Source organism: Asterias amurensis, chromosome 3 (genome assembly GCF_032118995.1).
Source record: "Asterias amurensis chromosome 3, ASM3211899v1".
NCBI lineage: Eukaryota > Metazoa > Echinodermata > Asteroidea > Forcipulatida > Asteriidae > Asterias > Asterias amurensis.
The window spans coordinates 8,146,891-8,172,746 of NC_092650.1; the positions used below are offsets into that span (position 1 = coordinate 8,146,891).

At 39.7% G+C, this 25,856-nt stretch overlaps 1 protein-coding gene and 1 non-coding gene across 2 annotated transcripts in view; both read left to right on the forward strand.

The window, feature by feature from the left end:
• Positions 1-22,011, forward strand: part of LOC139934356 (rifampicin phosphotransferase-like) — a 40,595-nt gene extending 18,584 nt beyond the window's left edge. The window contains exons 17-40 of the mRNA XM_071928548.1: positions 2-78; positions 600-717; positions 1,338-1,438; positions 1,711-1,782; positions 2,312-2,418; positions 3,991-4,063; positions 4,427-4,516; positions 4,939-5,010; positions 5,551-5,652; positions 6,124-6,252; positions 6,529-6,613; positions 6,813-6,895; positions 7,866-8,024; positions 8,686-8,745; positions 9,264-9,370; positions 10,475-10,541; positions 11,788-11,859; positions 12,281-12,372; positions 13,157-13,235; positions 16,055-16,100; positions 16,614-16,690; positions 17,963-18,065; positions 19,597-19,671; positions 20,430-22,011. Of these exons, the coding sequence (XP_071784649.1) occupies positions 2-78; positions 600-717; positions 1,338-1,438; positions 1,711-1,782; positions 2,312-2,418; positions 3,991-4,063; positions 4,427-4,516; positions 4,939-5,010; positions 5,551-5,652; positions 6,124-6,252; positions 6,529-6,613; positions 6,813-6,895; positions 7,866-8,024; positions 8,686-8,745; positions 9,264-9,370; positions 10,475-10,541; positions 11,788-11,859; positions 12,281-12,372; positions 13,157-13,235; positions 16,055-16,100; positions 16,614-16,690; positions 17,963-18,065; positions 19,597-19,671; positions 20,430-20,488 (2,105 nt within the window). The 3' untranslated portion in view covers positions 20,489-22,011. The remainder of the gene's footprint in view (position 1; positions 79-599; positions 718-1,337; positions 1,439-1,710; positions 1,783-2,311; positions 2,419-3,990; positions 4,064-4,426; positions 4,517-4,938; positions 5,011-5,550; positions 5,653-6,123; positions 6,253-6,528; positions 6,614-6,812; positions 6,896-7,865; positions 8,025-8,685; positions 8,746-9,263; positions 9,371-10,474; positions 10,542-11,787; positions 11,860-12,280; positions 12,373-13,156; positions 13,236-16,054; positions 16,101-16,613; positions 16,691-17,962; positions 18,066-19,596; positions 19,672-20,429) is intronic.
• Positions 19,927-20,091, forward strand: LOC139935484 (U1 spliceosomal RNA). Its single transcript, XR_011785821.1, has one exon. It is a non-coding gene; the product is annotated as a U1 spliceosomal RNA (small nuclear RNA).
• Positions 22,012-25,856: the final 3,845 nt, after the last annotated feature.

The window sequence follows — 25,856 nt, forward strand, 5'->3', positions numbered from 1 at the left end:
GGTGTAGTATTCAGTCGGGACCCGATCACTGGTAACCCATCACGAGTAGTAATCAACGCTAACTTTGGACTCGGTGAGGTTGGTGACCCTTTATTCAACGGATAATGCTCTTAACTTATCAAGTACTAAATCCCCGAAAACTTACAATGGTCCGTGTCACTTTTGTCGAACCTGCACTGCAAACTTGGGCTGTTAAAATGACACTGGGTATTGCCACACACCAAACAAAATTAACACCATCTTTATGGTGTCAGTAAAAACTAAAAATTATTTCTGCCAAAACAGCTATTAATAAGGGAATCAATGTTTGGTGAAGAGGTTTTCAACTAGTGGTTTAAACCCGCCGAGGCCTGGTTCTTGATAATTTTAACGAGACGAAGTTCAAACACCTCCACGTGATAACCTCTCGACCAATCAGAATAGATAAACTGTAGTAGGTATTTATGAATGTAATTTTGAACATCATGATGTTAATTTTGGTTCTCCCTTCGGTTTTTATTATGTTGACAACACCCATATCAATTTTAATTAGAGTGCATGGTGCTTAAGTACATGAACATTACTACAAATCACATCTTCTACATTAATTTTACCAACAGAGTGTGGTCGCAGGTGTCAGCGAAGCGGATACCATCGCATTGGAAGTGGATAGCATGAACAATCTGACGGTTGCAGAGAAGACTATTGGACGGAAAGAAGAAGCCATTTTCGTGGCAGGTATAATACACTGAAGCCCGGTTCATACTTTCTGCGAATGCGAAGCCAATTTTGAAGTCACGTGGATATTTTCGCAGCGAATGTTTCCTAGAGGAGTTTAAAGTAAAACCGGTTCCTACGGACTTACGACGATGTCGTAACCTTTAGTGCGTCCTTCAATAGCAATAATACACACTGATTTATACAGCACATGAAACATTCAGACTATTTTCCCTCCTTTAAGGTTTTGGTAACATTATTTGAATCAGAGCAAACCAACAATGGGCTTGGCTTTGAATTCTCGGTAAGAGTCAAGAGCCCAATTTCCTGGCTCTGCTAATACCGCAGAGTTCCGCTCTTATGATCACAATATTATTCTCTGCTCGTGCAAGCGCAACATTTCTGTGCTATAGAGCTGTGTAAGCGAAGAAAGCCTATAGTAGCGTGGAGTACGCGTGCAAGCCAAATTTCCCTGTTAAACCCGTACCGTGAAAGACGCTTGACGTAAGCGAAGAATTACCTGCGCCGATGCTTTGCTCACGGTACATGAAATGAAATTGGGCACTGATCAAAGCCGATGGTTTAGTGTTGGAAAAACAGACAACTATAAAGTTTACTTGCCTTCATTTCAAACTTTACAGAAGAAGGGGGAACAAAAGTGACGTCACTGTCATCCACTGAGTCCGCCGGATGTGCACTATCGGACGATACGTGCTTAAAACTTGGACGGATTGCACTTATGGTGAGTCAACGCAAACTCTATAATTTGTTTTTTGGAAAAAATAATTTGAGAACTTGTGGTGATCCCTCGATTATATTTTGTTTAAAAGGTCAATCTCGGGATGTCGAAGCCGAGCTGTCAAGCGTACTTGACTCGAGCTCACGTTTCCATGAGCTGTAAATAAAAAAGGGTGTCGTATTTAAAACTGAAAACCCCGGTGTACAATAACAAGCGCTTGCTATTATTCTTAATCACCAGTATTTGTATTTAATTTGTCCCCAATATTGTTATAGCTTGACGATTGCTTTGGTGATGGTAGAGACATCGAGTACGCGGTGGTCGGTGAGACAGTGTACCTCCTTCAGGTAAGTTAGTGATAGGGACGGGTGGAAGAGGGTTAGACGCTTCTCCTATTTTTGAGAATGATAAGATGTTTTAACTGATTTGGAGTTGTTAGAAATTCATTTCACTTTTTTTATTGATAGGCTACAATGTTGATCATTTCATCCTATACCCGCTTCAAGATTGTCGTATCTATTTATTGTGTATGTTTTAAATATTTTCCAACATTTATTTTGAATCTGAGCCGGTGTCCCCCTCAAACGGGAAACTATTGTGGACTGTAAGAGGAGGATTCAAAAGACGGCGCCATCAGAAGAAGTTTGTTTATAGCTCTCCATATTGCAATATATTGGGAAAGAATCTATTGCACACCGGAGCACATCCGGAGTTTAGACAAGTTTTTTTTTCACACACTCTTCACTAGAAGTGATTAAACAAATTTACTCCCAATCCCCAAAATACCAAAACAGGCGCCTAATGCTCGTCATATTCATACACAAAATCACAAACTTTTTATTCTAATGTCCGCCTCATTGTTAATGACTGTTACAGGCTCGAGCCATTACAACCTTTGATGTACCCTCACAGTATGAATTGCTTCATGAGTTTGACACTGGTATTCCCTCCGACCGGCTCTTTATCACCACAGCCAATATACAGTGAGTATAATATGCATGTCTCCATCCTCAGCGGTATGGTTAAACTTTTATGAATGGTCAAAAAAAAAAGTTCATCTCAATCAGTTCTGCAAACCACCGTTATGAATATTCAAATAATATACGAATATTGATGAATCTTGAAACCTGATAATGTGCATAATTAGAAATGCATCGACTCCTAGCCCCCCACAATACTGGCGGCTGCTGTCTACGGTCGCTATTTTTAGAGTATAAACATTTAATATAATAGTTATGGCATATGGTTGGTAAGCGTTTACATGTTGCGTTCCCTAAAAAATCGCACTAAAAAGTACACTACACGGTGATTACACAAAAATGTGTGTACAAATAACGACAGTAGAGTCAGTTTGATGTTGGATATTGGATATTTACTTAATATGCTGAAATACAGCGAATATCAGTGTTGCTTTTTAAATATTAGATATTGACAATGGATGCAATAAAGCAGTATTATATCCCCTAAACAAATTTATGTAAATATCCAATAACCAATATAACTTTATTGTCGTGTAAAACCAAGAATGGTGCGATGATGACGTTGGGTGCATTGAGTCAAACAGGAGACACGCACGTGGTAAAACGGTTGGTTTTAAAGCTTTGTGCGCCCTTTGAACACTTGATCGGTCTTGACGATTGACACAAAAAAAAAATTGTGAAAAATGCAATTTAGTTTGTAATACACAATTCGGTTTTAATATGGATTAAAGTTACCTGGAAATAGATTTTTTTTTTCTTTTAAACATTAGAGTATGTATTTATAAACAAATAAATATTGTTTTGAGTCATTTTGTAACGATTTTTATGTTAACCAATAGAAAAGTTGTTTGGGGTGACTCCGCCTATCCCTTTTGTGACGTCAATCGAGGCAGACTTTGCCTCGATTGAATATCCAACACACATACGTGCAAGTACATAGGAGTCCTAGACGTGAGTTTGTACGTTTCTAAAAAATCTTGCATTTCGGGCAATGTCGACCACGTGTATTGGATGCAGCAAAACAAGTTAAGATGGTATCGGTTTGCAAAGTGGTCCGGTCGGACGTCTTTTCCAGCGCTGTGCAGCAAACACTTCGAGCCGTCATGCTTCGAGAATCCGGAACACACCACACATTTTGACATACAGAGAAAAGTTATTTTCTAAAACATGACGCCATTCCTACAATTTTTCCAGCTAGTGGGAAGTCGAAGAAGGAACCTGAAAAAACATAAAGATTAAAGGAGAATTTGCCTAACGTGAAAAAATCGGGTATTGTTTCAACTTTGAGGGTATGTTTTTAGCTTGCGCCAAGCGTCGTAATCTTGCGTTGGCACTGCATGCGATTCACCGTGCTGGGTTAATCCGAGTGGACCGTCCGCACAACAGCCTTACAGTGCGTGTAGTCTCCTCCGTGACCGTGGTTATGTACGTAGTCACCATACTGATCAGTGTCAGATTCGGAACCATATATGTAGTGTATGGGGCCAGACTATACATTTTCTTTTCAAATATCGCGCCTTGATTGACGTCACGAAAAGAACGATGACATCATGTGTTGGACTTTTTTTTGTTCAGGGAAATGTGTCCAGGCAGTACCACTCCTTTAACGCTTAGTAATTTCTTCTGGGACTGCGATGCAAGTTTTCAGGTACGATACTACTAATTTTGTTCCGGTATTTTGGATTATGCCATTATCGTTTTTTTCTCTTTAAGGGAAATGTATTTCGTTTGACAACCACTTCTTAAAATTAGACTTATCATGATGACCTCCCTTTCATTATTTTGCTTTCACCTTTTGTTACTTTTTGTTTTTTGTATTGTAAACATACAAACAGCTAAACAAATAAAACACCCAATATACAATTAAAACATAGTTTTTGTTAAGTATTTTTCCTACCTACAATGTGTTTTCGCTCTTCACATTAGTTCCACACAAAATAAAAGTCAATTAAATGTATTGTTATTCAAATGAATAGTAGTTTGACACCTTTCTTTCTTTGTCAATGTTAAGGTGGACCAGTTGGTGCTTGGCAAACCTTTGATTCTTCCCAATGTCAAAACACTATTCTCATTCGTCAACCAAGCCTTCTTGAATCTCACGGTAAGCTCACCACAAAAATCTTCCATAATTTTTGTTTCAATTTATTAGCCATTTTAACTCGACCCAATGTCCATGACAAAAACCAAATATGGAAACTTAACAATTCCATAACTTTTAACATTAGGGCTGTTTAATGGTGTTTAACTATAACCGGTTTGTGATAAATTAACCAGCCGTTTTAATCAATAACCTGAGCACATGATTCAACTTTCTCAAAAAGGGTCGAGTTTAAATCCCGTGTTTTCTTTTTTAGCTTTCAAGCTTTCAAGCTTTAGGATAAACTGTATGACGTAACGAACAAAACTACTTGAGCGGGAAAGCTAATTAAAAATCAAACTGTTGGAAATCAGGGACCGATTTTAACAATATAATGTGCAAACAACTTATCTTACCCCTTCATTTGTTTGTTTTATTTTCTGCAGGACATGGTGGATTTTTCTAAAAGAGCCAGCTTATTCTCACCGCATGAGATGGGCAAAACACTCCTTGGAGAAGTATGACCGGTTCCATTCATTCTGCCACTACGTATCAATCAAAATCAACTCTTAAAGGTTACGGGGTGCATTTCACAAAAAGTTATACGTTCTAGTCACAACTCTTTGTGAAACCAGTATTACACCGATGCCAGATCGTTTTTTGAACACCACAGCGATGGGTATTGTACTGTAACACTGCCAATTCACATATAATTGAGAGTATACGTTACGGGCCTGTAACACCATGGCGTATCGCCTGATATCGAAAATACGCTGATGTACGCTGACATAAGCGAGGGGAAAGTTGGTGATACGTCGTTTACGTTAAGAGGACGCTAACAGTGTAAACTATAAATTTGATATGATGTCAGAACTGATAACGTTTTTTTTTTAATGTAAGCTGTTACAAACTGCTTACCAAACACAAGGACCTATGGATATGCAAAATATGGTTTATGTTTATCTTCATTCATGGGTTTTGTATACATTCGGTAACCCTAGATTAACTCAAAATCGAAACAGTCTGGTGAAGTATTTTCTCATTCCTACTTTTTGAAGGACCTTAATATTCAAGACATCGATGAGTGCGACAGAATCGTGACGGATCACAGTCGGCTGTCAAAGTGGACCTGGCATCTCAACACTCTCAAGTATTGCTGGGTAAATATATTGACGTACTTCAAAACTATTTAATTACCCAGTTATGATGAACTGGTTGTTTTAATGGCACTGGACACATAATGGTAATTGTCAAAACCAGTACTCTCTTTTGGTATATCCCAACATTTGCGTAATAAAAAGAATCTGTGACATTTCGACTAAGTTGATCATAGAAATAGCAAATTAATTATGAAATAAATAACACTCTTGGTGCACAATGGACGTGCTTCCAGATCCCTGAAAATTTCACTTATTTTAGTTTATTGAGAAATTACCTCTTTCTAAAAACTACGGTACTTCATATGGAGTAATTTTTCGCAATGTGTTATACTATCACAGCTCTCCATTGCTCATTAACAAGTAAGTTGTTATCCTAACAACGAAAGTATCGGATGAGTTGTCATACATACTTTAATACTGGCAGTGATTTGTATTTGTATTTGTATTTTTTTTTTTTTTTTTTTTTTTTAGACTTTATGGTCTAGCAGCGAGCAACTTGAACGTATGGGGAACGACACACGTTACCATCTGAACAAGCTATGGCCTACCGCGATTGAGCAAAACAATTACATCACAGATATGGCCGCTGATATGGGACAGGTATAGTTTTAATGGGCGCAACCCACTTAAAAATTCCTGTAGCATACAGTACGAGATGTTCAAATAATGTTAAAAAAATACTTTGAAGCCTCACAGCTTTTTACAGTAAACTCTTGAACTTCTATCATCTGCTCATTCGTTGATTTGGGGACTCGCAGGGCCCGTTGGGTGGTTCTCCATCCAAATAAAAATATCCCCAATTTCAAGGAAGTAAGTCAATCTATCTAACCCCCACTCCCCCACACAAAAAAATGACATAAATTTGATTCAATCTAGATGTGGAGTTGCCATTTTAAAGAGAGCACCAAAGGAACTATCAGCCGAAGATTTGTCCAAGAAATCCTGAAAAGCGCTAATAAAGGTGGGTCAACTGCTTTTGTCAAGGAGACAGATCTCTTAATTGTTTTAGCTAAGGTTTGTAATCACCAAATGTGGTCAATCTTTTCTTAGATGCTGTGCAGTCTTCGCTATATTAAAACCATTGGAGCTGATCATGCTTCATACAAATCCCCATAGTAACTGGTACAAACTAAACCTCTGCATGACCTTTTTTAACGTAGATGTGAATGTAGACGGTGAAGCCGCCATGTTGCTTTCCTCGTGCCCAGGAGTTGAAAGTGCTGATGTGCCTCTAGCGATAGAGGTAAATAATTTATATTAAAGACAGTGGACACTATTGGTAATTGTCAAAGACCAGTCTTCTCACTTGGTGTATCTCAACATATGCATAAAATAACAAACCTGTGGAAATTTGAGCTCGATTGGTCGTCGGGGTTGCGAGACAACTATGAAAGAAGAAAAATTCGTGTCGCACGAAGTTGTGTGCTTTCAAATGCTTTATTTAGAGACCTCGAATTCTAAACTTGAGGTCTCGAAATCAAATTCGTGGAAAATTACCTCTTTCTCGAGGACTACGTCACTTCAGAGGGAACCGTTTTTCACATTGTTTTATACTATCAACCTCTCCAAATTACTCGTTACTAAGTGAGGTTTTATGCTGATAATTATTTTGAGTAATTACCAATAGTGTCCATTGCCTTTAAAGTATCTACATGCATAACATAAAATTAAATGTCTATATGCATGAGGGGCAGGGAGATAATATGAGGACAACTTTGGGTAACATCAAAGACCGATGACACCACTCGAAATATCAGAGAATATGAAAGCCTGTTTGATTTATTCATGACTTGGTACAAACGGTTTGGCCGATTAAACTTTATTTTGATACATACAAACTTTGCACGCTTTACCGACCTATGCTCAGCTAACCCAGTTGTTCCCGCCTTCGCGCACCACTGATCCAATAAGCAGCATCCAGCAACAGAAAACAGCAATCTCCTAAAGACGATTAGACCATACTGATCGAAACGTTGGGTCGTTAACACCCGGTTCTTTTCAGAATCAACTACTCAAGAAGAGATATCCACATGGTGTTACCACAAACCTCTTTGCATAGTTTCAATTCCTACATAATAAAAACTTAGTTCTAATCTAGATAGAAACAGACAGAAAAGAACAGTCAATCTTGCGTCAAAACGCATTTGAACTTACAATAATAAATATCACATATTATGATGTTGATTTGGTTTCCTTTTTTCTGACCGATGCAGAGGGTTGCCAGAGCAGTTGAGCAGGAGGGAATGGGCGTTGCCTTTCGAGACATGTCACCAGAGGACGCTCTTCAATGGCTGCGCTCCAAGTCCAGTGGCTCTGCTGGCAGAGCTTTCGAAGAGTTCCTTAAAACGCACGGCCATCGCTGCGTCAAGGAGGTAAGGCAACATAAATCAGGAGACTATCGTTATACCATTTGCCCAAAAGTTACCCAAATGAGGTGACACGAATCGCAACCAACTCATCACCTTACATTAATAGTATGCTGCCGATTTTTGTAAAGTATTCTATCGCCACGTTGCAATCCGTGGCTGAGTAGATAAGAGCACACCGGACTCCAGCTCTGGTGTTTTTGATAAGCGGAGTGTGGGTTCGAGTCCCGGTCATGACACTTTTATCCCATAGCAAGATACTTTACCATAATTACTGTATCCTTCCCATGTACCAGAATTGATAGTGCACGTAAAAGAACCCAGAAGACATATCGTGGAAGAGTAGGGATAAACCTATGGTGTTTCTGATCCACAAATCATCACCCTTGCTTACAGTTTTGTTGTCATCAGGCTTGCGAGCTAAAGTTATGAAGTTCACTTATGAGGCACCATTGGTTTCGTTTACAGAAATTTATAATACAAATAATAATATTAATAACTGCTGATCTCAAGAAATGATTCTTCTACAAGTTCTTTCAAGCATTGGCAAAAGCAAATACACATCCATAAACCCCAGCAAAATACGAATAATACTCCATAACTAGGATGAAAATGCTTAGACCTGCTTTACATTATTTATCTTTGTTGTATTTTTTATGTTCTGCAGATTGAATTACGGGAAAAATCTTGGGGTATGGACCCTATCAAGACTGTACCGGCACTACAGGTACGATTTCCTTTCTTTATACAATTTTGTTTTAGCTCCTAAGTGACCTGTCTCCTTTCGTTCTTTCTTTCACAACCTATTTCACTTAACTATTTCAGAAATAGCATGCTCACCAATTCTCCATTTCACTCTGTCCTGAGCTGACTGTTGCCATGCACTGTTCTGATGTTTATTTCACCTCTCCGTCGTCTGTTTTGTCTCCCTGCTGTCAGACTACTTGCTTGGTGACCAACCCATCTCCACTTCTTTGATTTAATTGTTTTAATAATATCATGCACCTTGTCCTTCTTTGTTACTCCTACCATTATCCTTGAATAGCCCTCACTATCACTATTTGGGGTTTTTTCGACACCCCGAACAAAAATATTTAAACAAAATAGGTAGACCGCCAACGTAAGGCTATAGACAGGTGGCTCATAGAGCGCCGGCATGTTAATCTTGGGGTCGTTGGTTCGAGTCCCACACTCTAGTCAAGTTTTTTTTCATCTTGTATTTCCTTTACTTTTATCATCATGTAGGCCCTTCTTGCGTCTGGGTCCCTGGTGAACAGTTTTGCAAACAAACGGTACCTTGGTACTGAAGAGGCTGTAGCCAGACTGAAGTTTCCACTTTCCAGAATAGCAAGGTCTGTTACACATTTTGCAGTGTTCGAATTGAAATGAATAAGCTATGTTCGTACCAGAAGCAATCCTCAAGAGAAATATGTTTAAACTAATTACACTTGCATTTAATAATTTGAAATTAGTATTTAACGATTAGATTGACATTGTTCAAGCATTAGTTTGATACTATAGTGCTCAGAGTGCGAGTTCTACAGTTAATGTCTTATACTCGGCTAAGTCATGGTACATTACTGGTACGCCATGAGAATGTATCAGCATTTCAGGCTTAAATCTCACTGATTATTGAGTTCATACCAGTAACAATCCTCCAGGGAAATAGTGTGTTCTAATGCACTTCCATAGTCAAGAATTGAAGTACCCACCAATATCACCGATACTTATTTTGTTTGTCAAATTTTAAATATTAAAGGATTTGGGTACTTTTTTAAAATGTCCATAGATTTACATTAAACTTTGGGTTTGAAGATAATGATAGTGGAAAGCTTCCCTTCAAATATTTACTGAGGTGCTGTAGTTTTTGAGAAATGAGTAAAAAAATGTCTTGAAAATACGTTTGTAAATGTTTAAAATAATTTTCGTCTCATGAGATGAAAATTATTTTCATGACATTGTTTTACTCATTTCCCAAAAACTACAGCACCTCGGCACGTAATATTTTCAGGGAAGCTTTCTACTATCATTATCTTCAAACTGTGTAAGTTTAGTGTAAATTTGTGGACATTGTATTTTTTGTCCTACAAAAGCTACATAGACCCTTTAAGCCTAAGATGAGACAGCACAGAATCAGTGACAGAGAATCAACCACCGGCATTGTTCTCTTTCAAGACCCGGCACTGAGACGTGTCCACCAAGTTAAATAAAACAAATTCACAGGATGTTTGGATATAGGGCTCATTGAAAGCTGTTGTTGTATTTCCCAAAAGCAACAATTTGAAAATAAAACACAGCTAAGGTACCGGTAATGTAATTAAAGGATAACGACTGAAACAGTTAATAGTTGCTATACGCTCAGGGCTGACAACAACTCCACATTATTTAGTTTTAAAAGTTGAAATGTTTACAATAACTAAAATCATAGCATAAACACTTTACCATCTCTTTCAAAGGTTGCTGATGGTAAAACTCATCCTGCCAAAGGCCAGGAGAGATGTTGCACGTCGAGAGAGGAGTAAGGTAATCGACAACTTCACAGTCTTAGATTGAGTTTTATCATTCACGGTCAACAATTTCCCAACTTTTTTTCCCAATGTTGGTTCAAATATCAACTGACTACATAATTGGGCATAACTTAACCAACAGTGGTTGGGCAAAAACGTTTATCCAATAGTTGGGCAAACAGTTTGACAAAACAAGTTGGTCACATCATTTTACCCAACTGTTGAGTAATAACTTTTGACCAATAGTTGGGGAAGTTGGCCTACCATTGGTTAAAAATGTTACTCAATAATGTAGTCAGTTGATATTTGAACCAACGTTGGGCAACTGTGTTGGGCAAAGGTTGCTACCCAACAAAAATAGCAATGATTGATCATTTGTTGGTTACTCCTTTATTCAATTGCTGGTAAGGCAAAAAAAAAACAGTTGATCGTCCGGATTTTTCCAAAAAGAGGAAGATATTTTGTTTTTTTCTGCAACAACAACTTTCGGAAAGGGCATCTAATTTGCGGTACTCTTTCCACACTGGATCCATCTGATATGTGCAGTCTATAATGATGTTTTTAGCTAGCCATTCTTCCCAACTTCAACTTCAACTTCTGCTTTGTTGTAACTGCTGGAAACTGGGCAGCGTTGTATTGCCTGATGGGTCTGATATCCTTGAAACATTGTATCTACTGACGTTAAAACCGAAGTCCCAATTAGGTCAAACGTTTAAGGCCAACCTCTGGAGGGTCGGGTTTGACTCTGTTGAATGAGCAAACAATGCAAACATTAACTTTTGTTTCATCGAATAACTGTGAGTTTGTAATAACTTGCTGTTTAAGTAAGAACTAGCGAAGTAAAAGTGCAGAGTGAAAGGGTTGCATTTCTTGATGGGTGCCTTGGCCAATCAGAAGGTAGTGACTATGGCAACTGAGTTCCATATGGCAACTGTTCCATATAGCCAATCAGTAGGTCAGACTGTTATGGTTGTAAGAAGTGCCACATATGCATCTTGAAAATGGTTGTGCTTATACGTTTAAAGGGCTTTGCTACTTTAACCATCCCCTTAAAGATACAATTTGTTAGTATTTGTTCTCTAAATGAAGTTGCTTCTGATGACCTTGCAATTACCTTTTCCACCATGCGTTTTACCTTTTTTCAGGCCACGTGACAAAAAAAACGCTTTTAGAAACGATAAAGAAGCCGGGGAAAGGTCCACGGTCGGCTGATGCTTTGTATGGTTTTTATCCACACTGTGTTTTTTCTTTTGATTTGACAGTCGGTAACAATTAAGGCAACTTACTACAGGAAAGTCGCCTACTGGAGACTTGCTAAACTCATGGTTAAAGAGGTATGGGAGTTAATAAATAATGTTTATTTGTTTGGTTGGCTGCTTTGTTGTGTATGGAGTTGTCGGGTTGTTTTGAGTGTTCTATTGTGGTGGAGTGTTTTTGGAGTTGGTTTGTTGGGTGTGTTTAATGGGTTTGTAGGGTCTATTTTGTGGTTAATTGTTATTGGGTGTTTGTTGGGGTTGGGTTTTCGATGGTTTTGTTATCATATAGGGTATATTTGATGGGTTGTTAGTGTGTTTGATGGGTTTCTTATGGTGTTTGGTGGTTTTTTGGGGGGTGTTTGATGGCGTTGTATGGGGTGTTTGCTGAGATTTGTTTGTGTTTATTCTTATTTCTTATTTTTGTCAACTCTTCTGAACCATCCGAGTGGTTTTTACCACAGGAAGCAAAATACACCTTTAAGATCCTTTCTAATTTCAGGGTCGTTTACCGGACGAAGATTTGTTGTTTTTCTTCACTCCAACTGAGATAGGTCAGTTACTTAACGACAGGTCACCCACGCTCGTAGCAAGGTAAGGGGTTTATTATTATGACACATAATATTCCTATAGCAAATGCTTACATTTAAATAATAAACCACAAGGGAAACTAGCTTGGGTTTAAAGTTATTTGGTGTTGAACAAGACAAAGTTAGAAGAGAGCGGGATTTGAACCAACGATCTTCGGATTATCGCATGAAAGCTCTACCAAAATGAGCCATTTACTTACTTACTTACCTATCTACTCGTCTATGTTTTCTAATTTGTATTGTTTGTTTAATCGCTGTCCCTTTGTTAACTTCGCATACATGTTCTGCTTCAGAGTTATATACTATACATTGTTTAACCGTGGTAAAACATGTGTGTAGTTATCTACCGTAGCGGTTAGTATTTATGTATCCGTCTTTTTAGTGCTGTTTTCCTGTTTTGTTCTGTAATCTTGTAACGGGCACATCCGCCACAAGCTTCGGCTTTTAGGATGTACCTCCATGTGATGTGAATGTGGAAATAAATGTTTTATTGATTGATTGATTGATTGATTGATAAAGCCATGTGTTGGCGGTCTCTAGTTATGTCAACGGGTGCCAGTCAAACAATCAAAAGAAATGTATAAAGCGCCAAAATCAAAAGTTTGCTAAAAGGCGCCGAGAAGCCATACGACTGTTAGCTGTCGTGTAACCAGAGATCGCAACCAGCTTTACGATACAACTTGGAAAGCAGTAGCCAGGGGATCATCTTGAAAGGGGGCGCGGCTTTTTAATATTTAATATCAAATAATACACCACAATGTAAACAACTGTTGTCCTTTTTGCTACAGAGCATTACGAAGACGGCGCATCTTACCCGTACAGGACGCTCACAGGTTCCCGCTTCTATTCCATGGTATCCCCAAACCGGTAACTACACATAATGCATTTTAGTTACTAAAAGCCACAGTTAATGGAGATAAGAATTAAACCAGTCATTCTTGTTCACTCCTCTTTCTTTAAAATCATTTATTATCAAAATACATGTATCCAAAAACTTCAAAACATAATATTATGAGCTTATAGATAGGTGTTCGGAAGCCAAACCCGTAAACCATCTCCCTATTTCGGGTACCCAACTACAAACGCAAAGACCAGGTTCTCCCCTAAAAAATATCTAAAAACTCTATTGTTCTCCAACTTCTAGCTCGTTTGTTTACTTGTTTGTTTGAATTTGAATGGTCTTCCCATCAAGGGAACTCTGCAAATAAACTCCAAGCTGGCAACAACCAATTTATCTCATAAAAACACTGGTTTAACGTCTCTGTTTATGAATTATATACACATATCAAGAAATTATGATTCAGTAACTAGACGACAATTATTTATTACACTATACTATACTATACTACAAAGGCATTTATAAAGCGCTCTTACAAAAAATGTATCACAGTGCTTTACACAGAAAGAAAGAAAAACCAAGATAAACATACAACTAAATTAAGAGTCCTATAAATAGGTTTTGAGAGGTTTCTGAAGGCTGCTAATGAAGATGAATGGCGTATATTGTAGGGTAGTCGGTTCCACAAAGTAGGCCCTGCAGCAGAGAAACCCCGGTCACCAGATGAAGTGCGAGAATGGGGGAAGATCAGAACTCTGTTATCTTTGGCAGATCGCAGTCCTTCTCTAGTTGGAACATACGGATTAATGAGTTCTTTGAGATATAGCGGAGCATCTGTGTCGGTGATACATTTAAAAACAATTGTGAGAAGTTTGAACTGGATGCGTTTTGAAATACAGAGCCAAATGGAGAGACGTGGTCATATTTCTTGGCCTGGAAAATGAGCTTTGCAGCCCGGTTTTGTAGACGTTGAAGTCGTTTAGTGTCTTTGGAGGAGAGACCCGCAAGCAGAGAGTTGGCGTAGTCGATCCTTGATGTGACAATTGCTCTTGCTGCGTCCCGGCAGGCAGATTGAGTGAGGAAAGATCTTATGCGAGACAAATTGCGAAGGTGAACATTGACAGCACTGGATATAGAAGAAACCTGGTTTGACATGCGCATTGATTGGTCGAATACAACACCGAGGTTCTTAGTTGTTGAAGCCGGAAGAATTACTTCAGAGCCAACCTTAAGTGTCACAGAAGATAGTAAGTCCGTGAAACAGTGACTCGCAGCAATGAAGAACTCTGTTTTAGTTTCATTTAACTGAAGCATGTTATTTGCCATCCACTTCTTTATGATCAGAATACAGTTGGAAAGGGAAGACAGGGCATCATTAACTTCACATTGATTACGAGGGTCAAACGAAATGTACAATTGCGTGTCATCTGCATAAAAGTGAAACATAACTTTTTTGTAGCACTTGATTATATTTGCAACAGGATAAGTGTACAAAGAAAAGGATTGGGGGCCAATTACAGAGCCTTGTGGCAAACCAAAGTTGACAGATTGTGGATCAGACAAAACACCAGCAATTTTCACTCTATTGGAGCGATTACAAAGGTATGACTCAAACCATTTACATACACTACCACTAATGCCAAAGATATTAGACAACCTGCCTAAGAAGACACTATGGTCAACTGTGTCGAAAGCTGCCATTAGGTCCAGCAACACCAGGAAGACAGCCCGCCGATTGTCAAGAGCAGACATGATATCACTCTTGACTCTCAGCAGAGCCGTCTCCGTACTGTGGCCGGACCTGTAGGCAGACTGATACATTTGAGTAAGATTATAGCGACAAACATGGTTATTTACACTGCACAGAGCTGCTTTTTCAATGATCTTAGACAAAAACGCTGTAATAGAAACAGGTCTGAAGTTCTTAAGATTGTTACAGTCCAAGTTGTGTTTCTTCAGAATGGGTGTGACTATGGCTTCTTTCAGGGAAGAAGGAAATGATCCAGCAGACAGGGATGTGTTCACAATTGATGACAGAGCAGGCAGCATAATGTCCAAGTTCTTCTTGAGGAGCCATGTGGGCAATGGGTCGAGACCACATGATTTACTGGGAGACTTCATGACAAGCTTAGCAACCTCATCTGGGCTCAGAAGAGAGAAGTCTGTGAGCTCTGGGGGCTGGACATTAGGGCAGCACTGTTCAGTCAGGTGTTGTGGTTCGGCCTGTTGGGCATTTGGGTCACTTAGAGAAGATTTGATGGATTGCCTGATTTTAGTAATCTTCTCCTTGAAGTAGTTGCAAAAACGGTTACTAAGTGACTTCATTGAGTCACTCGAAGGTAGGGAGACAACAGAGCGATTTAACAACGTGTTAAGCGTCTTAAACACAGTCTTAGTGTCAGCGGATGAGAGGTGGTTAGTGTAGTACTTCGATTTCTCCTGGCGAATGACTTTGGACAATTGATGCATTTGGTCGAGATATTTTTGACGGTCTTCAGCATGTCCACTTTTGCGCCAGGTTCTTTTACATTTGCGTCGAGTACGTCTAGCCAGGTGAATCTCAGCATTGTACCAAGGCATTATTCTCAGCATTATTCTAGTCGTTGTGAAATCAGTGGTTAGCTGGGGGATAGCTCGTTGTTCCCATTACTTTTGTATTTTCTCCTACTTAAAACATGTGCAGGTAATAGTGCCATATAAGTAGAGTTATCGAGGTGAACTTTGAAAACATATTCATAAATATGAAATTGCATTGCATTCATATAGGAAGTTGATTTTGTTCTGTTAGAAATCTGCTGTAGCTCATTAAATGTATGGGCGTCGTCGTGTTTATTCCGTTGTCTTACAGATTGAGGAAGATGCAGATCCGGATGAAACAGAGATGCAATTGAGAGGTAAATATATCGTCCAATGAATATTTCATAGTCACTAGGAGTCGTTAAAGTTCTGCGACTGAGAATTCAAATCTTCTTTGAGTCTTGAGATCATCATTTCCCGCACCCCCAGATTATGTATCATGCATTTCGTGTATTGAGGAATGGCCCACGCTGCACTTTCCACACAATAATAGCTTGTTGTTACTTTATGGAATGCACACAATGTTTACACTATCGTTTCTCATTATTTTAATTCATTTGAAAAGAATTTGCAGGGATCAAACGTGAGGTTGTTACAACTTTTTTTTTACTATATGTCATTTTGATTGTGTAGCAGTTTGCATCAGCTCATTCTCTTGTTTACTTATTGTTCTGAATAATTTGAAAGAAACGTTGCGTCATAGTTGAGGTGAAGATATTTTCTTTATTTTTAAAAGAAAAAAAACAACAACAACAAACATCATGAAAACTAAGACAAACTCATGTATATTGCATAATTTATCCTTATTTTGTATACTCATCACCTTAAAGGTTTTCCTATTAGCCCGGGGGTTGTAAAGGGCACAGCCCGGGTTGTCACCTGTCTACCTGACGCTTCAAGCATAAAGGTAAGTTTATTTTGATATCAACAACCAGGCCCTGGTTTCGACGCTGCTGTGTAAGCGAAGAACCACGTAATCATTGTACAGACCTTCATCACGATGCCTACATCTTGGTCCACTTCCTCGTATCGAATAACAATAATGAATGCTAATAATCATTTTGCAAAAAGGAACCAGACTATTTTGTTCTTCCAGGCTCGGTTAGGTATCCATGAGCAAGTTCGGGTGCGCACAATGGTTAACTAAAGGTTGACCATTTTGACTCGAACCCAGGCTGGTCGACCATTGGTTGACTACTGTGGTCGACCATTTGGAACCAGCCTCGAGCCCATGGTTTCTTCACTGGTCCCAACAGCATGTTCCGTTCTAACATGTGTTAAGCGCAGAAGGGAATCAGTGACACTTTAGCGAAAAGGTGGAATGTTAGTAACGAGTCGTTCGGGTGAGTACGTCACTGCGCTTGTGCGTTGCTAGTCTGTGGTCGACCACTGGTGGACTAAATGTGCGCACTCGAACTTGCTCATTGATATCACAAGAGAAATTCAAGATGGTTGCACCATGATAGAGGTCTATAACGCAGAGTACCACGCGCAAAAGCAACAATTCACGGTTAACCTGAATACGCTTGACGTTTAGCTAGGAATTCCCTGCTTCGGTTAAAGCACCGATTCTTCGCTTACGGTAAGCACAGAACAATGACATTGGGCCCTGTTCTTCTTCTAATTGTTTAAGTTGTACAGCTTTTCTGATCTGTCAAAGCACACTGTGATTATATGTTTGTAATGACAACAGAAATTTTGTGTATACATTTATGCGGAACTGTCTAATTTGGTAATTTCTTGTGTTTATTACTTGTTTTGGGGGGTTGAACAAAGAATTGACTGGACTGGGATTCGAACCAACGACCTCGGGATTAACGTGCTGGCGCTCTACCATCTGAGCTATCTAGCCCCATGTTGGAGGTGTCCCTATTTTGACAATATCTTTATTTATTACTTGTGTGAAAATTATGTTCTTGTTTATATATGTGATATTACTTTATCAAACCTTTAAAGCATAGACCTATTAGGCAAATTAATTTGTAATAATGTTACGGTTTTTTTATTTCGTCACTTGTTTTAATCTCCCTTGGAGCAGAAACCTTACATTTCCAGATGAGATGTCTCTGTATCTGCTCTGTAAAATGCTTAGAGGCAGACTCCCTGTTAGTGTTTTAATCTATTTTGTTTTCAATGGCATTCATTTTGGTAAACAAATTTGTATTCTTCTCGGTTGCAGCAAGGAGATATTCTGATAACAAGAATAACAGACATAGGTTGGAGTCCATACTTCCCTTTGATTAAGGGTCTGGTGACTGAAATAGGAGGCCTTATGTCACACGGTAAGTATCAAACCATATAAAGAATACTTCACAGAGTACTACCTATGTATAGTGGGTGCGTTCTATTAGCTTTCTCGGGTCGACCCCGATCTTCCCCGGTAATTTCGAATAGCTTTGACGTCACTCCCAGGGGCTCACCCGGGTCGGCCCCAAGTGCCCTGCTTGCTAGGCTGGCCCGAGGTGCATGACGTCACCACGAGATGAGTGATCGTTCGAATGGCTCTTTTCAGAGGCCTGAATAAGAACCGCGGGGTCGACACTGGGAAGCTAATCGAACCAATGAGCCCAGGCAAGACGTGATTACCAAACGCTTGATCAGAGCTTGCAGTGTGTTTGCATCAGTGTCTCAAAAAGACCTTTGTTTTCTTTAATAACACTCGCACTATAAATTATTTTTCCCCAATGTAGGATGTTTTACGAACCACAAGATGGCGCCATTATGTCAGATCAAAGCAACATTGCTACGACTCTCATCACATAGAGACAGCAATACGTAATAGGCGTAAAGTGCTTGATGCCAGATAGCTTGACGCTGAAGTATAGGTCTTCTCGGTCAATTTTGGCAAATGAGAAGCAAATTTAACCACCAAACCATTCTATTTCGCGCGAAATTTAATCCTGCCTAAATTAGTCATGCAATTTCGCTTCGATTTAAGAAAATAAACACACAGCTTAACATTTAAGAGAACAGCATTCCAATTGGCTGAGCTTTTCCAGTGCAACCAGCTTCGCTAAATTGAATGCCATGCTAATTTGAACACACTGCTAAAGGTATTCGAATGACACAGCGAAATTGATTGCACGAATTCGGAATTTGAAACACAGGAACATTTTGGTCTGGCAAAACCGCTTTGATTAGAACGCATTAAAATTAAATTGGCTGTACTTTTATCAAAAAACTACTAAAAAAACTATATTATGAATGTAAAGTTTGCGCTAGCACATTTTGTTGAAACATACTGGACAATGGGATCCCAGAGCACCTCCCCCAGCCCCCACTCCCCCAACACACTGCAGTTTAAAAGCAGTGGACACTATTGGTAATTACTCAAAATATTTAAATATTATCATAAAACCTTTCTTGATACGAGTAATGGCGAGAGGTTGGTAGTATAAAACATTGTGCGAAACAGCTCTCTCTGAAGTGACATAGTTTTCGAGAAAGAAGTAATTTTCCACAAGTTTGATTTCGAGACCTCAAGTTTAGAAATTGAGGTCTCGAAATCAAGCATCTGAGAGCACACAACTTCGTGTGACAAGGGTGTTATTTTCTTTCATTATTATCTCGCAACTTCGACGACCGATTGAGCTTAAATTTTCACAGGTTTATTATTTTATGCATATTACGTTGAGATACACCAACTGTGCAGACTAGTTTTTAACAATTACCAATAGTGTCCACTGTCTTTAATTATTCCCACCCAACAACACCTTTTTGTTTGTTAGAAATAGCATCTATACATTCAAATAAACAAATAAAATGAATAAATAAATACTCATATAGGCCTACTATATCTTCATTTCCTAATAGGTGCTGTTGTTGCAAGGGAGTACGGCTTACCGTGTCTCGTCAATGTGCAGCGGGCGACCACGGTTTTTCACTCAGGTTGGTCAATTAAAACAATAATTGTAAATAAATCCTCAAAGATAATGAAGTCCTCCTTGAGGTTCTGCATCTATTTCGTGGATTGCTGCCATGAACCATAGACCATTTGAAGGTCCAACTTCGTGATAAACGCGTTTTCAGAAGAAAACGTCTCCCAAACGATATTTGTTTTTGCTCGGGTGAGCACACCCTATCCACCATGGGTGTGGTGTTACTGACTGCCTCTGATCATCTTTAGAATGCTCCCTTCAATTCATACTTACCTGGCTCAGGAGATACCGTGATCATTCAGGCGGTTCCCCCAAGGCGAGGCCCGGCCATAGCACACATCGGCCTGGGTTGACCCTTGCGATTCCCCCAAATGTGGGGAACTCGGGAGTACAATTTCTGATAGTGGGGACTGCGTTCGCGCTCTCCCTCGCAATAAACCAAATGACAGAATCATAGACATTTAAGCGTTTGAGCAAACCAGCATAAGGGGAAAGTAACAACATCACTTTGTCCTTGGCTCACAATTGGCAAGATCAACACAAGGGCACCAAAAGTCTCTTGGATTTAGACACAGGCTAGCAATATACTGCACTATTGCCTCTCGCGAGAATAGCACCAGCGTCACGTGATTGAGAGAATGTTTCCGCACTTTCACAGTGGAAAACATTTAACGATTTGTCTACATCTTCTTGGTCAAACCAACAAAGAAATTTGTGTAATTTTGTTTTATTTGTAAAATAATGGTCATTAATTTTTGTCTTCTACAGGTGATACTGTTCTGTTGAACGGAGCTAACGGGACGATCGACAAACTTCTAACCAATTGAGTGTTAAAAATCACTACTTCTGAGTCACTCTGGATGTGATTGTTCTGAGTGCCATCTCATAAATAAATTCGCAAATGATGTTTTATATATACCTAATAAAATAGTTGATAGAACTATGGCTCGGTTAATTTATAGATTGGTGATCATAAGATGCAAACTGCTCTGTCTCCCCCTTCTCTTTTTCTTTTTGTGCGTGTCTCTCTCTTTTCCTTTTTAATTAACAATTATCGTGTACAGCTTTTAATTGTCTTCGTCTATGGCGTCCACAGTGAGATAATAATGCAGAATTTCATTTTTTTTTAAGTATACTTGCACTGAAAATATCGTAATGAATTTAGCATTTTTATATATAGGTAAAGAGACAGAGAGAGTCGGTTAAATACTGCCTGCGAATGCAAATATGTAAAGAATTTTGACGTCACAATAAACTCGCAACAAAAAAATCGCATCAACTCAGTTGACTTGCGGTTCAACTCCTGCGAAACATTAGCCTTTAGTCTAAATGTCAAGCACGACCCCAGATGTCACGCCAGCGCCAGCGGCGAAGCTGTGAAGCGCCCTTTATAGCATCTCGTTTTGGGGGCTTATGTTTTTTGCTTTACTTTTGCATAAATTGCATGATCCTGATGAGTAGTGACCAACAAGAAGACACAACTACCACAGATGACACGTCGCGTGCACGCACCATTACCCACACACACATAATGGTGCACTAAAAAGTCACGTGTTCGGGGAAACGGACAAAAGGTACATATATGATTAACTGATATGAACAACGAGTTGCTAAAGGCGCTTTGCGGCTTAGCCGCTCGCGCATGTCTCTTTTCGTGCGTGACATCAGCTGAGTGTGCCGCTGCTGCGTGCGCCATGAAAAAGGCTAGCGAAACATTAATTTCAAGGACAGCCATGTGATGTCAACATTCGATTCGCGTTCACATAACCATAACCCTGCAAATTGGCAGGAAGTGCACAGAGCTATAGTTACAACTCATGATCTACTAATTATTACCAGCCAAAAAAACACGTTATTTTGGCAAATTTCTCCATCACGGCTAGTTTGGAGATAGGTATAAGCAGTTTGGGCTATGAGGTTCAATTGAATATAAACAGCGATGGAATCCAGCCTTTAAGAGTGCGTTATTATGAAATCATAAATACCGCCGACAGTTAAGCTATTCATATTGGTGGAAAGCGCATCGCGTGGGAATGTTTAAATGGTTGATAATGACCAGCTGGAGCTGTTTATAATCGTTTGTTCGGATACGTTTAGCATGCATACCACGCGCTACTCTTGGTGTAAGACGTTTCTCTTTTACTGGCGATGCGGGCGCTGTTGGTGAGTTGGCTGCGCTGTGTGTGAAAGGAAAACAAAAATGTCTTTCACCAAGACTAACTACGCGTACGGATGCATATCCAAAAACTACCCAGTCATACAAATGCAACACAAGTACAGAGCTAAAGGACGTCGAAAAACGGATAATTTTTACAGAGTTTCTTACTTAATTACGCCTTTTAACCAAAAAGGCAATTATGAATGGGAATAAAAGTAGTGTGACTCTTTCATTACCGCACGGCCACGACCCTGGCGGTTTTAAACGGCAGTTTAAGAACTCGTCGCTACCCTTTTATTCCGTTTATAAAGATCATTGATATAACTTGATATGAAGACAAACTTTTGAATACAATGTAAAATGTTATATTTGCTTCTTGTCTGTATACTTTTATATTAACTTTTGAGTTCAAGTTCATCATTTCAAATTCAGGTATGTAAACTTATTATGTTTTAAGTTGATAAATCGTCATTGTGATAATACAACAATTACATGCACAATATTTTAAAGTATGTGTAACCTGTTTTGTTCTATTTTTGTTGCTTGACTAACGGTTATTGCAGGTAGTCTGTTTCTAACGAAAGTGTACTCTCAACGAATAAAATGTTTCGTGCAAATCGTTAGTGCCTAAGGGTTCAAAAGAGTGCGCTAACACAAGAAGTTTGTGCACAGTTCGGAACTGGGTGGACAGAATCTCCTTCCAAACCGATACAACTTTATGCTGGCCCCGCATAACCTTTGTTCCTCTCTGATGAAATGACTTTTTACTAAATGAATACTTTGTTAGTACAGCGGAGTAGAGTACCCACATCACTCTACCCCGGTGTGAAGGCGTTACAAATTAACAACGAACCAATGTTCAGAAAAATTGCCAAGAACGTATATATTCCAAACGATTTAGTAATACTCGCTAGGGTGAGCGTCTCGATCACATCATGGGTGTAGCGGTTACATGTCTTCCAACCAGAAACCGTCAAGATCAAGTTTTAAGTCCAGTGGTGAAAGTACCAAAGACCCATGGCTCTTCCTTTGACACCGCTGATTTCCTGGGGGCTTTACCGAACACTAGAACTGAATCTCTTCCTTGTGGTAACCGTTTGGACTATTACAAAACTCCCGAAAATCTCCACGACTTATAACAACTACCATTAGTAGATTTCGAATACGGGAGTCTTTGGCTGTAAACCGAGCAACGCAACCAATATCCTAGTCTTGGTGCAAGACGTTTCTCTTTTCCTTTCACGCAACGACTCACCTGAATTAGTCCACTCGCTCCGGGCCGGTGAGTGGACTAAGGTCAGGTGAGTCGGTGCGGGCGCTGTCGGTGAATTGGCCGCGGTGTGCGTGAAAGGGAAACGAGAAATGTCTTGCACCAAGACTACCAATATCCAATAAGGTACACATTGACAAACAGTTAGTTTCTTTGTCTAAAGCCGTCAACAATAAAACGCAACCAACATCAAACTACATCGTCTCACAAGCCGCCACCACACCCTCACCGTCTGTTCTCCCACGAAGAAACTCACGGGGTCGTAGAAGACTTTAGAGTCACAGGTTGGGGTTGCGTTTGCTGAGCTCAAGCTTCATCAATATCGCAGATTCAATGCGGACATCGAGGGGCGTCTAGACGCGGCCATTGAGACTTCTTCAGACAAGCTCAAGACACACTTAAAGGCAGTGGACACTATTGGTAATTACTCAAAATAATTATTCGCATAAAACCTTTCTTGGTGACAAGTAATGGGGAGAGGTTGATGGTGTAAAACATTGTGAGAAACGGCTCCCTCTGAAGTGCCATAGTTTTGGAGAAAGAAGTAATTTTCCACGAATTTGATTTCGAGACCTCAAGTTTAGAACTTGAGGTCTCGAAATCAACCATCTTAACGCACACAACTTCGTGTGACAAGGGCGTTTTCTTCTTTCATTATTATCTCGCAACTTTGATGACCGATTGAGCTCAAATTTTCACAGGTTTGTTATTTTATGCATAATGTTGAGATACACCAACTGTGACGGTTAGTCTTTGACAATTACCAATAGTGTCCACTGCCTTTAAGGTTGAAGAGGAATTGACCACAGCCAAAAAGCTGTTTAATTTCTTCTTCAGAGCCAAACAACTAACGGGCAAAGATCTGAAGTGCAAGAGAGGGGAGAGCTAATGACTTTCTCAAACAAACAAAACCAAAGGTCTTTGTCAAGACCATCACATCTTCCAAAGAGAGGTTCAAACCAACGTTGCACCGTGTCTACTTTATCATATTTTGTTGTAATCTTAGCGGACATTACCGTATAGGTTTTCCCGGTCAATTTCATCCAAAATCCATACTTCTGGCTCATTCAATTTAGTTTGAAAAAATGCTCCGTTGAATCAGCATTCAACAGTCAAAGAGGGTGTTAAATTTCACTAGTTTAGCATTCACTGGTCATATCAAGATCATTCAATTTCACTAGGCCGCAAGAATCAATCAATTTCGTAAAAGCCAGCAGCAAGACCAGGTTAATCGTTCAATATCTATACTATTAAAAGCGTAACCTGCGCCATCTTGGATTGAAAATTAGAAGGTCCAGTGGTATGGCATCCTTGTGGAATCCAACACGGTTGTTTGTGTGGAATTCAATACGTTTGTGTGGTTTCAGACGTCGGGTTGCAAGTCTGCAAAACCCGGATCCAAACTCGCACTTACAAGTCATGTGATTGGAGGAAGTTTGGGCGGCGACCGTGCGTCAACCACTGGTCGATGTTGTTACCAGACTTCCTAGAAATCTTTCTGACAGGCGACTCATTGGACAGTGTTTCGCAGATGGTGCTCCGGATTGGTTCATTCATTGCCCCTTGAACGCCCACCCGCCATTCGATCCGCCCTTTTTGGTCAGGTTACTTTCGTGTTGTACTAAGCATGGTTCTCCGGATTGGTCCATTCATTGCCGCGCAGGGTCGAAAGGGTCGAAGAGGCTGGGTGCCAGGACAAATCCGAAACCAATCTCACGAATTTGACCGAATTTGCATTGAATGGATTAAGTACCGTAGATTGATGTTTCGCAGGTGACCATGTGTCAACCACTGGTCGACGTTGTTATCAGACTTCCTAGAAATCCTTCTGCGGGTGACTCATTTGTTGAAAAGATTAAATGGAGAATATTTATAAAAAAGCATTCACTTCCAAACGGCATGAGAATTATCATGATGAACAAGGATGGGATCAAACGGAAGCTTAATAATTTGGAAACATTGGGTAGGGCCGGCTATAGGTTGGAAGGTGTCTAAGGGAACTTTACAATTAATAACATTTTGGGGGTGGGGGGGGGCCTTACACAAAGTGCCATTCTGGTCAGTGTATTGTGAGTGGTGTGTTGTCTGGTTTGAGACAGGCCACCTGTTGCTTGGTGAAGAAGGTCGCCGTGGGACCACTTTAGGTTGACAGTGGGTGGCGACCTTGGACCTTTTGCCAGTAAACTCAAATGGGTACATGAATACCGTTTTAGAATACGGTCTGTTCATGGAGGTATAATGTTGCAGTTTCAGAGTTTAACCATGGCGGTAGAATTGTGAAACCATTCCTTACTCTATGGTGAAACTTATACACACACGACAAAGGCTGTTTTGAAGCTGTAAAAAAAAGAACTTTGCTTTGCATTTGGTCAAAGTTGTTAAGCAAAACGACATTAAGTTTCCTTTTGAATAAGTCCATTCACAAAATTGGTTAGAGCAGTGTATCGGTCAAGTCTCAGAATGTACATTTTGCCAAATCCATTATGAAGATTAATTTAGCCATCGGCCCGTCGGGTTGGTTACTGATGGAGATAATATTAACAAAAGAGACCTCGTGCGGCTGAATGGGGTACATTTTTAGGAGTTTGTCTATTGACCCAAACTGGACGTAACAAACCCTAAACATGACTTGACATGCTTTCTGAAAGTGAAATAAGTTAGAGAAAATTAAGGAGTGGGGACGAGTTTATCGTTTTTATTTAGTTTGTACGATATAGGGTTCCAGAGATATGGGATGTATGGAGGTTTGTTCCTAGAGCAGCGTGAA